Raw genomic sequence first — 16,968 nt, forward strand, 5'->3', positions numbered from 1 at the left:
CATCCCTTAGGTAAAAGGGTGTGTAAAATACGCGTTAAGTATATTTCCAACAAAGAAACGTCAGTTCCCACGCATCAAACAGATACCCGAACCATTACCAATATATCAATTAGTAGCACCCGCTAACCATCAGGGCGTGGCGGTCACAATTCAACAACCCTGTATGTATCACTCCGACCCCCCACATCTTTATGACACCAGATATTTATATCTGCACTTTCATCTGACAGCCGATCAAAATCAATTATACGTGCGGCTTCGTTTTCGTTTTTTTTTGTCTTCCTCGCAAATTGCGCGAACAAAATCGAGATTCTGTCAGCGACGTTTTGGTGTTGTGGAGACGGGCGACTTCCGATGCGAAGAAACGCTGATAAATGTAATTACGTCCCTGACAAACATTCTAATTTTAGGTGCACGCGTTTTTATTTTACGATCTTTCAGCGTTTAACCCCGCTAAAGTGTTACAATGCGAGAAGGGGGCGCACTCCGCTTCGCTTCGCGATTGTGCAAAGTCATTCCTTTGCCGGTAGGTGGTATGATGATAAGCGATTGGGGTGATAATAAAAGGCGCTAAAATCATCCCCTAAGAGATTCCCTGGCGTTTGTTAAGTGCGAAAAGTTGCGCCAGTCTATTATTAATTTACATTTCTTGTAGCTGGTGGAGTTATTCAGGTGCGGTGCTTGGGGAGATAAAAATTATTGCTACAAATGTATGTTGACAGGGGTCTCTGGAGGACCGAAGGCATATGTTTCGATCCATTTAACGATTTGGGGCACGGACCCAAACACGCACTCCAGAATCGCATTATAAAGTGCGTCTCTCTATTAGGGGTAGTCTCGATTCCCACGGGTGACTTGATGTCGATGCGTGACAACAACCACTAACCAAACAAAGCGGCGCGCTGCACAATGCAATTAAAAATGATTGTTAAATAAACTAAAAGTGAGCAGTCGCCGCGGTGAAACGTCGACGACAAGCAATTTTTCCAACAATTCATAAAAAGTGTAGCAAATCAATATAGGTTATGTGATCCGGTGATGAGCGGGCGTTGCTTAAATTGATAGTGACGTGTTTCCGGATACTAATTGACGTGTGCACAGTGATTGATGCTCAGATTCCGGTCGCCATATTTGATACGAGAGCTTAATTGGAATACTTGCCATCAAACTCTATCCTGATTGTTTTTCGAAAAATAAATTTTATACACAATACGACTAAATTTTATTTTTACGACCGCAGAGAAAATGTGAAATATCTCTCCATTTACAATTTCCTTTTTCATTAATCACGTTTTTCAACTATATAGGTATTCATTTACGGAATTGTTTTCGACACTCAAATTGTCTTTCACTTTTTTTGATACGTGGCATTTTCACAAAGTTTTCAACGTGTATGAAGATGAACGTCAATGTGCCATATTTACATTGATAATAATTTGTCAACACGCTTCATTCTCTTTAGTGTTGTTGCCAGGATGTTCGAAAATAACACAATTCAATAAAATATTCACTAAATAACTTCACACCACGCGTGTCAATAAAAAAGAAGTGAGTATAATCTCACCTCTTGACTTAACACTTACCGGGAAGTATAACATGGCATATAAAGCCAATAAAATTGGATCCAAAATATGGAGGGTCGGTGATGTTGCGGGCGGCTCGGATTGTGCTTCTAGTAGTGTATAGCGCATGCTCAGTCGCACCCACCTAAATAAGAAAACTCGGACCCATTGCCTACGTTCCTTTAACCTGGGACAGTGCCAGGCACCCAACTTCACGATAATTTAGAAACGCGTTAGCATTCGATTCTGCTTTTGCTGATATGTGATTGCGTCGTTGATGCTTAGATTAAGGCATGAAACGCAGTTGTTAACGATGTTGGTATCAACTCGTACAGTAATTATTCAAGAATACCAAGAATGTTCTTGCAATTTATTGCACCCAACTACCGCTAACTATGATACACCAAAACCCTCCACCGCCAAAACAGCAACGATCTTCCTCTACAATTTAAAACAACTTTGCTTTCTTTTCAACTTTCGGAACCATTTCCTCCTTTTTATCAAAATTACTACGTCGTATAATAACTACCACATGTGTTTAGGTCGACAGAAAAACATCTGCTTATCTAAACTTAATTATTTTCCGTAGCTACAAAGAAACTTCTTATCACAACGCCCGGAGATAACATGAAACAATTTTAACAAGCCATTTCTGCGTGTTTAATAAGTGATCAAGAAAAATAATGCAAAAAATGGACGTTAAGATATACAAGGTGTCTTCTCAGAAACGTTGCCCTTACCCTTTTCCTATCTTACATGGGTAGTAAAATGTAATAAAATCCTGAAAAGCCAAATTTTTCGTTTTCACACTGTCTCGGAAACAAACGTAGCTAGATTGAGTCTGTGGTATTGAAAGCTTCACAAAAAAGTGCCACAGGGTGGTGAAGACCACAAATCTCCATCTTTAAGCCGAGATACTCGGCATTCTTGTAAACAGCGACAACTAGTTTTAAGGTATCAAGTACCAGTATTTTTGACATAATTTTAATATAACGCGTAATAAATATACTCTAGTGAATATTTTAAAGCGACATCGCGGCGCCGTCAAATCGCCAGGATAAGTCACCGGCGATAAAGAATGAAGGCGGATGTAACGCTTTTTTCCCGAGAAATATGATGTGTTTATTCGAGAATTCTCTAGTTTTTCTTTGCTCTATTGAATCGTGTTTGGTGGAAGTGCCAAATTCGATGCAGAAGTGATAAATAGTGACATTCGCACTCATGTTATTAATGTACATGTAAGAGAAAATAATTCAATTAATAATTAGTTTTACATGAATAGATTACGTAATTAAATTTAAGTAACAATTGTGTCAGGCGTGGGGTGTGTTTAAGTTGACGATTAGTAAAAGTTGACGCCAGTAGTGACCAGAAAAAATGGAATAACTGCTTGAAATTAATGCAAGAAATCAAAACCGCGGTCACCAGGCCATGGCAGCTAAAACAAAAGCCGGTAAAGCTGAAATTATAATGCTCAATATTTATCACTCACTTGTACACAATTTATAACATGTAAACGAGTGCGAACTATTTATCAGTTCAGCGTCAATGTTGGAACTGACATACTAAACACAATTCAACTTGTTTACATAGCAAACAATATTCTTTCTATAGAACATTCTTGAATAAACACATCGTATTTCCCGGAAAGAATGCATCACATCCGCCATCATTCCTTATGCTGATGCCACCACGATGATTATGGATTTTTAGAATATTCGCTGCAATATTGAGAAAATAGAAAAAAAAATGAATGCACCAAACATGTTCCAAGGTGTATTTTAAGATCTTACCCAAAGACGAAAGACATAAAACTGGATATGAATGTTTAGTACCCTAATTAGGATTTATAGACGATTCTACTCCCGATCCAGGTAAAATGTCTATTAATAAATGTTTTCCAGACTCCTTCGATTGAAGTAAACTGCCAAGTTGAACTCTGGAGGGCCTTTTCACCTCAATTAAACTTTTCAGCTTATTAAATTAAGAATCTAACATATTCCCCTGTAACGGGACTTCACTACAGAGTTAAATTTTTCCGATTTCCCTTTGGAATTGAGTGTTACAAGTCATGCAGGAGGAAGATATGGGCGGGTTTCGTCAACGTAAATTTTTGGGCGAGTGGTTCCCAAGTGTGGCTCTGACCTGTCAGTGCGTGCTAAAACTTAGAAACGCTAGATTATCGCGTCACGAGACAAGTAATGGAAAGTACGTGGCCGTATTTATGTGTTACATTCGCTTTACCATCAGGGTATTACCCTGCATGGAAATTGTTAGCGCGAGGTTTGTGGCATTTTCTTTAAAAAAGAACATGGTGAGAGGCCCGTTCGTGGAAGGTAGTTGGAGACATTTACGCGATAGAGCCGAGCGAGCGTCGTGCTGCGCGGTCATAAAAGTCGCGGGACATTAAGTGTCAAGCCACGAAAGCGCGAGTTTTACGAAGAGCGACCAAAAAAAGACCGTCTGCATAAGTATAGCAGGGTAGTAATATTTTGCGTCATAGTTAAGTCATCTTTAAGTGGTGAATCAGTTAAGACAGAAAGGGAAATCCGCTGCAAGAGAAAAAATGTAAAGCAACCATCCGTGAGGTTCTGTTTTACGAAAATGAGCGTTCAAAAAAAAGGACGTTTCGCGTTTTGTGCGATTATTTTGGTGAACGTAACTGGTTTTCCGCAATCACAATTGGCAAAATCGTGCAGAAATTTGTTACGCCAGCGTCTAAAACACGTGTTCGTCAAGTCCGGTTGTGTGCGATTAGGTCCGTGGATGCATTATCTCCTAAAACGGTGATGTCAACTGGCCCCAAAGATCGTGGGTTGTGACCCCATTGGACTTTTTTATATATGTGCGTAATCCAAACAGTATTCAAGAGTTAAAGACGGCCATCATCGCATCGATAAACACCGCGGAGGGGCATTTATGCGCCCAAGCCATCGAAAATGTAGACAAAGGGAACATTTGAATGATATTATGGTCTACACCTAATTGCCATCAACCAAACAAACAAATAAAATACAAAATCTCCAAATCGGACGTGAACTCACCTTTTTATTCAAATTTCATGAACACACTTCTTTTTTAACACCCTATATAAACAGCATTACCCAAGCCGGCATCAAGTGGTACAAATTGCTCGCAGTTAATTAAACTTCATTACCAAAATACGTTTTGTATCGGATTGTGTGCTTTTATAATCTCCGAGCAAAAGCGAAACTGCCTTCCCTTAAGATTTCCACCCATTGATTTGGTTCGACAATTGGAATTACGTTATCCAAGAAACCCGTGATTGACTCGAATGATTTCTGTCTTTAATACTGTGAAATAAGAGAATCTCACTTTTCTTGTATTTGTATGTTCAATTCATTATCGTGCCTTTAAGGGTAAAAAGAATTAATCGGAACTTTCACAACGTTTATACGCGGATCCACCTAGAAGGATTTAAAAGAATTTACTTTTACTACCAATTTCAAATAGCGGATACCTTGTAATTAGGTTCATAATTTTCTATTTCTATGAATAAGAAATTGTACGTGCACTAAAAGATGGGATAGCAATCGTGCAATCCACCCTCAAAGCAGGTGTAAGCACTGGCTGAAAACGAAATTAATTGTAAAGGTTATGTTTCTCAATAAATACAACAACTTACCGGCTATTAGTTTTCAGTAAGTACAGCTACTTTTAAATGTCATTCACTTCTTAGGACTGCTCTTTAGAAATTGTCCAAAAATGCTACGCAAAAACGCTGTCGCTACTATGCCTCAGGAAGAAAATTGTGTACCTACTGCGGTGACGACGATCTAGACCTACCTATACCGATTCCAATATGAAAGCACTCGCTGTACATTTCTTTGGGGCTACCTGTGTTAATAACTTTGTTACGTCTTCTATAGGTATAACCTTTTAATAATTAAATATACCAAACGCGACATTAGCAATTTCTTCCGTGCTATTAGTACAATGGCAACTCTCCTTAGTGCTGAAGGCGTAATTCATTCTCCCCCATTACAGGACAATGTCAGCACACGCCATTAACATAAACAGGGACTTTTTTCGTGCGCCTCTCGAAAATGTCTCGAGGGTGAGCCAAACAATTTAATAAAAAAAAAGTCGTAAGAAAATTCCTTCAGGTGTTCAGAAGTGCCACGATCGTCACTTCCGGAGTTCCGCATCTCTCTGGGCACATCCGGGCCCGCCATCTTGGCCTCAACCAAAATAAATCATTAATTTGAAAAGCGAACTTTTGTTATTTTCCTTTTATATTTTTCAAGAACTTTACAATGTCTCCGCTCCTTTGTCACGTTCCCCCGTTTTGTTTCCTTTGAATTCGTAATTTAGAGCTTTTTTTCTCCGGCATTTTTCCGCGTTTGGAGAGGTATCGCCACGTGTCCGTAACGGTGGTCATATATACGTGGTCCAATCGATGCGGTTACGTTAGGTCAGTGCACGTGTTTACATTAACAAGGTGCGTAATCTGCGATCTTGTATATCTATGAGCAATGGCGTCTGAAATCTCCATACTATAAAAGCACGAGGTGACTGCGCTAGCGTAAGAGATAAAACGCGGCCAATGGGGTTGTGACGGGGGTTGCTATGGATACACGTTTCATCTTCGACTACCATCTTAAATTTTCGAGCTTTCAGCGTCGGAGAGATTTTTAGTGTTTGCGACCAATTACTAAATTAAGGGCCCTTTGTGGCCGCTGTTATTTGCGAGAGGCGCGCGTTTCGATAAATTCCGCCAACAAATTGAATTATACGAAATGAGTTTTGTCGTTTTTTACCCGTTCGAAGGAAGGAACAAATCTAAAAGCAATAAGAAGTATAACTTTGAAAAAGTGGCTTCCAACAGACAAAAAGAGGCGATATTTACGAGGCTTGCAACATTTGAAATATTGCAACCCCATTTTTTGCCGACAGATAATAACTGGCTCCCCATAAGCTTTCTGCAATTATCGACTACTTACACAATAAAATATCTAGGTAGGTATAGTGTTTAGGCAAAAGACGATAAAAGGTTTGTTCACCTGTGCGAAATGCCAGAAGGAACAATGAGCGTTCTAACCCCAGTCTTATTTTAGAGGTTGTTTCGATGCAAATTGTGAGATATGAAATTGCTTTTCCTGATGCTCATCATCTCCCATCACGCTCTGTTTATGCGAAAAAATTGGTAGCATTCAAAAACCATTCGATATTTGACTATTTTTGGACATCCTAACGCTACCATTTTTAGTTCAACTATATTAAGAGACAAGTGTATAAAGTCTTTAAAGAACGCGCAAAGAGGTTAATGGCACGACGCGTAGCGGAGTGCCTTTAAACTTTGCAAGTGTTTTAAACACCAATTATACACGTGTTTCTTATAGTATTTTTTATTATACCTGCAATATAATTTAAAAATAAGGGGAAATACAATGAAATCATATTGACGTTAGAGACTTATAGCAAGTCTCTGGATGTTATACTCGAATACATGGCTAGGCTCCTCTGTAGTCAATCCGCCATATTGGAAAAATAGCTAAACTTCCTTATGAAATGCTGCTTTTGTAGTTGAAGTCTAACAAATTCTCGATAGTGGATATTCTTTGCAATGATGAAAAGAACGGCGGTACTTAAAAAAAATTGAAATATCGGTCTTAGTTTTTTAGGAAGATCGATGAATAGAAAAATCGTTTTTTGTAGATAACAGCCGTTGTAATGAGGGTAGAAAAACGTACAGCACCAATTTGGAAATCCGACAGTATTTCTTACGGCGGTACTTAAAGATATTATTTCCATCTATTATGATAAGGCATATATTTTAAAAAATATGTTTCGCGATCTTCAGAAAAAAATCAAAACGCTAACGTAAGGATAGGCAACTTAAATTGCACTTATAATGCCTGAGGCGACAACTCATTACTTGAAAGGGAAAACAAAAGAAACTACCTGGCATTACCCTACACATTGTTACGCCGTTCCTAATGATATGGATTAGATAAATTACTATTTATTATTTATTTATTTGAATGCTGTTGATTTGTAAATCATGTAAATCCAAGACGAAAAATGGATATCCTATTATAGATACATAGGAAATAATTTTTTATTTCTAAAACCTTTTGCATCCCAACAGGATGCTTCAAGAAATTTAAAAACCCCTATAATGAGGCTGTAATAATATTTCCCTTTGACGGGGCGGGGGGTACGTACAATACTAGGTACTACAATATTATATCATAAGTAGTGCTGAATATGAACTCTGTTTTATAACAATGCTTTCAAACTACCAGAAGCGCAGCACTTTGTTTAGTTAGATCAAATCAAATATCATTAAATTACACGTTTGTGTATATTTCTCATCTAAAATTATCAGTTTCCTCAGATAGTCCAGTATGCGGAGCAGTCAGAAGGGCCGATTCCAGCAAAATGTGGTGTAAATCGGATTTATGGCTCAGTAGTAGAGCATTGGGTTATAAATCCGAAGGTCGGGTGTTCGAACCTGAGTTGAGGTGAATTTTTCATCTGTGGCGGAGATGGAAATTACCTTAGACCAGTTCCGAGCATTCTACCGGCTGCTCCGAATTAGGTTTTCCTGCAATTTTCCTAATTCGTAAGGTAAATACCGGAGTAGTATAGACCAACTTAAGACCTTCTGCAGAGGCACCTCTAAATAGCATTATGCGGGTCACTCTGTAGGTAATTGGGCGCATGCCTGTTGAGGGCCCAAAACAAGAGAGGGATAAAATAAAATAAAATAAAAAAATAAACGATTTTAACGTTTTTCCATTTGGGTCCAAATAGGTAACATGTATTTGAATAGTGCACACCAATTTTTTCCTGGCACAACTTTTGGCAGCCAAAAAACCTCAAAATGTTCGACCTTTTTTCAGTTTTTCGCTTAAAACTCGAAAACAGTCCATATTTTATGAATAACACTTCTTTAGTAAATTAAAGAAAACAAAATTCTGCGTCGATCAAAAAAAACAAACAAAATCGGTCCATTAGAAAAATTTTTACAAGCGATCAAAAAACGCCCATCTTTTCCAACTTTTCTAAAGAACTGAGTTAACCTTTTTTTAATGCGTTGTGGCTCCTAAAGGAACGATAAAATCCACTACCCCCCTCCCTAAATATTGTAGAACATCAGTCAGAGATTTCAAAAAGTACCACCAATTTAAAATTGGACCAATTTTTGAAATTCGTTGGAAAAAATGGGCGTTTTTTGATCGCTTGTAAAAATTTTTCGATTGGACCGATTTTGTTTGTTTTTTCTGTATCGACGCATAATTTTGTTTTCTTTAATTTACTAACGAAGTGTTTCATAAAATATGGACCGTTTTCGAGTTTTAGGCGAAAAACTAAAAAAAATGCCAAACATTTTGAGGTTTTTTCGCTGCCAAAAGTTGTGCCGGGAAAATTTGTGCGCACTCTTCAAATACATGTTATTTGAACCCAAATGGACCATTTAAAACAATAAAATCTTTTACACCACCTTTTGCAGGTCAAAATTATCTGCATACTGGACTAAGAGTAAGTCTTCGTGAAAATTATCTATTTCAAAAAATTCGACCAAAAGCAAAAGATGCACATGCCCTTTGCTTTCCATAAAGTTGCGCCCAATAGATAACAAATGACACATATGCATTTTTTCACTTATTAGCGGAACATAAACATAGGAAACGTCGTGGTATGTTATATAAAAGAAACACTACCGATATAAATACAATTCCCCTTTTTAGTTAAATTCCTAAGCGGGATACGATAGCTAATGGCCGACACTGACAATTTTATTTAAAACAAAGTGTCACTGTTTTGCTCATGTAAAGTTAAGTTAGTGAAAGTGGTGGATATAAAAAATTCTTGCACTTTTAAAAAAATTCGACTATTTATCTTTCCGTTTGAGAATACCTTTTGATGGAGTCCAACAAATTTCACATCAACTTGGCGAATTTTTTTCAAATTTCCAATACTATGTAGCGACAGAAAGCGGTAAATTTTTTACTACTACCTACTTCTTTTTTCAATATGGACTGATATCAACTTTATCAACAGGAATATTTGTCCCTCAAAAAATAGGAGGATCAAGTAATAGTAGATTATATCACGAGTCAATAATGCTAGCTATTATTCTCGAGGAATATTTACGAACTGAGCCATTAAACTCGTTGCGCGTGTTTTAAAGACTTGATTATACACTTGTCTCTTAATATACTATTTGAGTACCATCAAACTGCAATTCAAACGAACCTAGTGTCATCTAAATCTGGATTTAAGTGCAATTAAAGTAACGGAGTGACGTTCCAAAAGCAACATCAATTGGTTGTTGTGTGTATTTGTGCATCAGTTATAGAAAGCGCAACTGACCGGATATTTTGGAACTTTCAAAATTTCTTCAATTCATTGTTTCAATCGATCGCTTGTTGCGTGGTATGTGTATTCTGGCCCTGAGTGCCTATTTTTATTTCAGATTTATTGATTGATTTTGTCCAATTAATTTGTTTCATATGTAAATGTTCTATGTCGTGTTTAATCGAGCCCAGTTACGACCAAGATCAAAGTTCTCATGCTACAGTTTTAACATTAGAAGGTTAGTAAAGTTTTTCGTATTTCGCCAAATAAAAGAAATATTCAGGTGAGCCTCTCATCTCGAACGCACTGTATACTTCCGTACGGTGGAAAAAGATTTCATATGACATTAACAAAAAATAACAGAAGTTGTTCACTAATATCAATGTTACGGGTTTTTTTGCGATCAAAGCGTTGCTACTCTTTCATTTTGTACAAAAAGAAAGTTTTTGTTGAGACGAGCACGTTATCGCCGCAAGGACGTAGGGCGTCTGAACTAGCTCCTATTGATTCACATTACCCGCAGCGCTTTATAAAGGGCGAATTTGCAACAAACTTTTGTAGGCACATAAAATTTCTCCCGACATTAAAATTATAACACAAAACGAAAATCTCGACTGTAATAAATGCGCGCTTTTATAGCCCTATTTTAATGAATTGTAAATTCGCTTACCCTGCGACGATCTCTTAATGTCGACATCGGTATCGCGTAATCGGCTCGAATCCTGCAGACTATCTTGGGTCCTTCCTGTACTACTAACACCACTATACAAATCACTAAAAGCACTACCGGCCCCCAGAAAACCGCTCCGGTCCTGTAACCAATTTTTAGTTGGATCGTTCAAGTTGGGGAAATCGACGATGGAATTTACCTGAAGGGCGGCCTTCGCCTTTTCGACGCTCTGCTTGAGCTGTTCGAAGGTGCTCGGATTGCAAAATCGGTACGCGGGCCAGTCCGCGGCGGTGCCGAACTCTTCGGTTTTAATGGTTAAGGGGCACGCGGCACTTCCACTACGTTTGAGTTCGAGGGCACTCTGATACGAGCACGAGCTCTCGTACATTTTCCTTCGTAACTGGCACTTTTTTCTGTAACAAAATAAGCAATTGTAACTGTTTAGTAAACGAAAAAAGCACAATGGCAAATCCTAAGCTAGCCTAATCTCTCTCTCTCTCTCTCAGAGTGGGCAAAAGTCGGGACTCTCGGATTGGCTGAAAACGGACGCGGTCTCGGTATTTAAGTTGGGTCCGTTTCGATTTTTCTACTGGGCAATTATAAATAGAAAAGGGAGAAAAAGGGGATAGATAGAGGTAGGCAATAACAAGCCGGTACTCCGCTCTGTTTGCGATTACGAAAGCTAGATCGCAAAGTTTGAAAAGGTTGGCGAAATCATAGCTGCAGTTAGTTTCGTGGTTTTTTCCGTAAAATTCCAGCGGATCGGTATAAGAATTTTGTTGTGGTGGAAAGGGACGAACTACTGCATTTAAAAAACAAACTTAGTCCATTGCCATACTCACATTGTTAATTTTTCGCGGTGAAAAAGACCTGATATCGTACTTTCATAAATTAATAATATAAATTAAGATACGCTGACGAAATACCAATTCCATAGATCTGGGCGAGACGTAGGTATGGCAAATCAACTTACGTTTTGAGGGCCATTGTCCATTCATGAACTTGACATAACTCGTAGGAGGACCCTGTCTTCAGACAACTTCTACGGGATCAACGCAACTCCAGGAGTAAAATATTTAGAAGGTACCGTAAAACATTTGGTTACTGTATTTTTTATTCACCCTGAATTACATAGCTCCAATTTCAATTTTCTGTTAAATAGTTCATTTTGTTTCCCGTCATATTTACCCTTGTACAGCCCCTTGTACATGTACATTTAGGCAAAAAATTTATTATTTTATATGTATTTTCATAAAACTGGATTGTAAATCAGTCATCAGTTTATTTTATTTTAATTTTATATTTTATTTTATTTTTATACCAATTTTCTTCAATTCTGGGCCCTCAACATAGTGCTTTTTTAAAGGTGCCTCTGCAGAAGGTTTTAAGTTGTTCTATACTACTCCGGTCTAGACTCCGGCATTTACATTACGAATTTGGAAAACTGCAAGAAAACCTAATTCGGAGAAGCCGGCAGAATGCTCAAAACTGGTCTAAGGTAATTCCCAACTCTGCCACAGATAAAAACTTCACTTCAACCCAGGTCCGAACACCCGACCTCCGGATTTATGGCCCAACGCTCTACCATTGAACCACAAAGTCGGTATATCAAAAGTACCCTGTGCAGTTTAGTTCGTTGAGACTGGTTGAGACCTTTCATTAGAGTACCATGAAGGATAAAACTAGTTCCAACCCCCCCTCCCCCTCCACCCCGTACTTTGATAAGAGGACAGAAAGAAAAACAGTCGTTGCTAGAAAACGGTTTTCGGTGAGACCTTTAATTAGAATACGAGTACAATGAGAGATAAAATACATCTTTAACCCCCCCCCCCCCCCGGTCGCTAACTGATCTCGCACGGGAAAGTTATAGTTTGTACACATCAATGTATTTCGACGAGACATTTCATTAGAATACCATGAAGGGTAGGGTACCCCCCTCCCCCCCCCCCCCACCAAATTTCCTAAACCTAAGCACCACAAATTTGATGACCGTCTTCCCCTAGAAGTAGTTCAAAACGGTGGAAGTGGGACGGACGGACGGACAAAACGCAAACAATAGCAAAAATTTTTTAATTCTTAAAAATACGCTAAAAAGAAGGATATTAAGTGAGCGTAGAAAAGCGAGGAGGTCGAGGAAGATGATCAAGAAACCGGAAAAATTCAAAAAAAAGAAGAAAAATAAAAATAAGGAAATATGGATAGACGAGAAAACCGAGAAAGAAATGGGAGAAGTCAAGAAAAACAAGTAAAATATGAAAATTAAACGACCGTACAAAAGCGAGAAAGCAGAGAAAGGAGGGGCATAATAGAAAGTAAAGAATTAAGCGAAGTAACCGAGGAAGATGATGAGGCCGAAGAAGGAAAATAGGGGCGTGTGAAAGCAAGGAGCCCGAAGAATGTGATGAAGAAGCCGAAAAACTTAAGGAAACAAAGGAAAAAAACGTTAAAGAAGCTTATGAAAGCGATGAGATCGAGACAGATGATGTAAAAACTTCAAAGTCGAAGAAAAGAAAAAATAAAGAAGCTAAATGAGCATATGAAAGCGAGAAGGCCGAGGAAGATAATGAAGAAACAAAATAATCAAAGGAGAAGAAGGAAAATAAATGAAGCGAAGGAAAGCGAAACGCTCGAGGAAGATGATGAAGAGAGAGAAAACCCGAAGAAAATAAGAATTTAATTGAGCGTGGGAAAAAACTAAGAAACGAAGAAAGATCATGAAATAAACAAGACCGTACAAAAACGACAAAGCCGAGGAAGATGAAAAAGAAACCGAAAAAGTCGAAGAGCTTGTCAAAGCAATGAGTCCGAACAATATGATACAGAACCCGAAAAGGCCAAGGAAAAGAAGGAAATTAATGAACCACAGGAAAACGAGGAGGCCGAGGAAGATGATGAAGAAACCAAAAATCCCGAAGTATTTACTAAGAGTTGTGAGTGAAGTAATTCATGATTTTGAATATTTGTAGAAATATCTTGTATTTGTGTGATACGCTATTCAAATGTGGAGACCCTGTATATACGAATGTTTAAATGCAATTTTGATCTAAAGGATTTCGTTACAAGCACAGAATTAGTTAATTAAATTAATTTGCGTCAACTGACGCCAGAGTAGAACCACACCATTATGGTTTTCCTAAATGCGTATGTGTGTTTTAATGTATGTATGTTCTAAATTGATTTATCATGCTTTCCCCTTGCATTTATGATGCCTCATGTGTTGTGTTTTTATGACTTTGTTTAACTGCATTTGATTCGTACAATTTGAGATGTTTTATTTGTTAATTTTTCTCTTTTGCATTTTGTTATCGTAGTTGATTTATGTAAGCTATTTTGGGGTTTTTGTCCCACAGAAGGTTTTCCCAATTTTTTCCTTTTTGTGTACGTAATACTTTTTTTCGTTTACAGATTTGGATGGCATCAACTGCTAGGTTTATTTAAGGTAAGAGTTGCCTTATATGTTTTACTTATACTTGGCACTATACGTGCGAATTTTTACCCGGAATATCAATTTCTTTGTGGAAAGTTTCAGAAAGCTTCACTAATTAATTTGCTAATCGATCATTCTTGATTGGGGGTTTGGTAAATTGAGGGAATTTCAGTTGTAGAGTGAATTTACTAAGAGTTGTGAGTTCATAATTTTGAATATTTGGGGAAATATTTTGTATTTGCATGATACGGTATTCAAAGGTGGTGACAATTTTTATTTTGCAATTTGATAGTAAGAATAAACCAGCATTTCTTTTTGTACCTAACAAATATATTTCAAACGAGCTCATGGGTCACTGAAAATTGCATCAGTTCTTCCTTAGGCCATGCTAAACATAATACTAAAAACGGAATTGGAAAATTCGTAACCGTTCGCGAGTTATCATGTACACAGGCGGACGGACGGACACAAAGTCCGAAATCATGAACTCCCTTTTAAGTGCTCGTGGTCAGTGGCAGTGAACGGAGGAAGACATTAGGTATAGTAAAATTATACAAATCACTAGATGAACTAGTGATACTGTAATAGTGTTCCCTTGGAATGGGACTGATCTTTTCGTGGTAGAAATGGTGAGTGCTTTAAACTCCTCTCAATAATGGTATCCCAACCCATGCTTGTGAAAAGTGTGCAGCCTTAGTAAGAGACCGAACAACAAGAAGTGATTTAAAAGGAAAGGGTTGAGGATCAGAAGCAGAACAATTTTAAAATAATATTTATGTGGCGAATACAATCCCAATGTGTAAGTAATACTCGTATCTTGGTCAAAAATGTAAATTTTTGCGAAAGCTTATTAGTAAACTGCACGCATCCCATGCAAAGAAGTACATTTTTCTGTACGAAACAACTCACCTCATTATGAAGGATAATCCCCTAAAAAAATCACAAATCATGAATGGTGGGCAAATCAGAACCGTCACCGAAACAACCGACACCCGCTCATCTTAGGAACGTCCCTTCGCCGGTCGCTTATTTCCCTTAAAAGTTCGTTCCCGATACCTTACGTAATGATTACGTGATAAGTTTATACGCGTTATCAGTACTGTTATCAGTAGATTGAAGTCGGGCCACGCGAGTTTGTCGCAGCCAACTCGATTGTTCGTTTCCGTTTCAATTAGCGTACAGGAAGAACTCCCTCATCTCATTATGCACTGTTTTACAAATTTTATTTTTAGATTATATCGTTGGAAGTCAGCGACAAATTGGGTTTTTCTTTTCGAAATTTTTCGCGCGACGTCGCATTATGTCAAGGTTACGCGTTTCCTCGCAAAAAAAGGGGGCGAGATTGTAAATCTGGAAATTCGGTTCCGTTCAGAAATAGGTACGTAGGATTCGCAAACGTGCTCCAATTATTTCCATTAAAAAAGCGTTTCCTTCCATGACAACTTCAATAGACGTGAACGTTTAAAAAGCAAAACATCCGTTTGTCTTGGTGTGTAAAACTGAATGATTAATGCAAAAAAAATTGCGGGAAAAGTCTAAAAATGTGACTTTTTCGTTTGGCTTCATCTTTTTATTGTGAGTGACACAAAATGAGGTCAGCATTAGATGTGCACTAGTAAAGCTTCTAGCGCAATGTTCACGTTATGACAACAATGTAAATGTGCCATGCCATTTTGATTTAAAAAAAAACAGTTTCCTCCAAAAATTGTGACAGAATACACTATTGTGGTTTCAGCACCTTCAATAAGGTTGGACCACTCTGTATGTGAATTATTTCAATTTGTACAGCAAATCTGATGGGTTTTTACGAATAAACACAAAGTGTGATCGTTTTGTTTGAATTTGTATTTCAGTATTTGTTTTTCCTTTTAGAAATTTGTGTAGATGCGTAATTTCCGTTTTAATTTCCTCGTTTTTGTAAATTGCTCAATTTACGTAAGGTGTTAGAAGTAAGACACATCTGGTCGAATTTTGGGTGAGCGATAAGAAGTTTTGTTGTTAGGCGAAATTTAATTAATGCACATGTGGTTCTAACAAAAAGATGCAGGTGTTTTACGAAGACGTGCGTGTTTCTCGGCATAAGTGGAGAGTTATTCCATTGTGATTGGCGGTTTATGTAAAAATTAATAAAGAAGGAGATTATTTTATGGTGGAAATGATAGATCCTTTAACGACAACGATTAAACGGGACTTTTTTTGATGACGGTTTGAGTGCGTGATATTTGTTACGCGGTTATGTTGAGCAGTCGGCCGTATATTTAATTGGAGACGTAATTAATCGATATTATAATAAAGTTATGTGAAAGAAATTAAGTAATCGCATTGAGGGATTTAAGTGTTAACGGATTGGATTATTGAAAAACTGTAAATAATTAAGATTTCTTTGTTTAATTATCTATTGACCACCTGCGTGCGTGGTATTTGTAAAAACATGCCCTAAATACCTTTCATTCTGCCACAATTGTTGTTTTAATTTCTGTTTTGCGGAATACATTATTGTGTTTTGTCAATTAATTACCTCTGTGTTTAATCGAACCCAAAGTGCGGCCCAGATAGAGTTTTCATGTCAGATTTCTCTACTCTAGTCTCTAGTCGTACCCAAGAATTATGTCAGGTGAAATTGTTTAGTTAATTCTTTGGAATTGGCGAAAGTTGATCGAGGCCACCCACTGAATTCTTCAAATTAATAAAATTTAAAGCCAACGTAGGTGTATGTGGCTTAGTGACTGTTTTCCATTCCACACATCAATATTAACTTAATTGTCAATTTAAATATGTCGAAATCCTTCCAAAAATCATTATTTGATATTAGTTTTTACTATTTGCTGTTCTGTGTTTGCTACGTTACTTTTGTTGTTCAAGTTAATAAAAATCGTTTAGTTGAAACCTGACAAATAATTTTAAAATTCCTACATGTCCTTGATACTTACGAAGGTACTTACCAAGATTAAGCCGGAGTAAGAAGAAGAAAAATAGTCACA

At 37.6% G+C, this 16,968-nt stretch overlaps 1 protein-coding gene across 1 annotated transcript in view; it reads right to left on the reverse strand.

Moving 5' to 3' along the window:
* Nucleotides 1–15,081, reverse strand: part of LOC116174624 — a 91,071-nt gene extending 75,990 nt beyond the window's left edge. The window contains exons 1-3 of the mRNA XM_031492564.1: nt 14,897–15,081; nt 10,760–10,973; nt 10,561–10,702 (exon numbers count right to left, since the gene is read on the reverse strand). Of these exons, the coding sequence (XP_031348424.1) occupies nt 10,561–10,702; nt 10,760–10,973; nt 14,897–14,937 (397 nt within the window). The 5' untranslated portion in view covers nt 14,938–15,081. The remainder of the gene's footprint in view (nt 1–10,560; nt 10,703–10,759; nt 10,974–14,896) is intronic.
* Nucleotides 15,082–16,968: the final 1,887 nt, after the last annotated feature.

Source organism: Photinus pyralis, unplaced genomic scaffold (assembly GCF_008802855.1).
Source record: "Photinus pyralis isolate 1611_PpyrPB1 unplaced genomic scaffold, Ppyr1.3 Ppyr1.4_LG6, whole genome shotgun sequence".
Lineage (NCBI taxonomy): Eukaryota > Metazoa > Arthropoda > Insecta > Coleoptera > Lampyridae > Photinus > Photinus pyralis.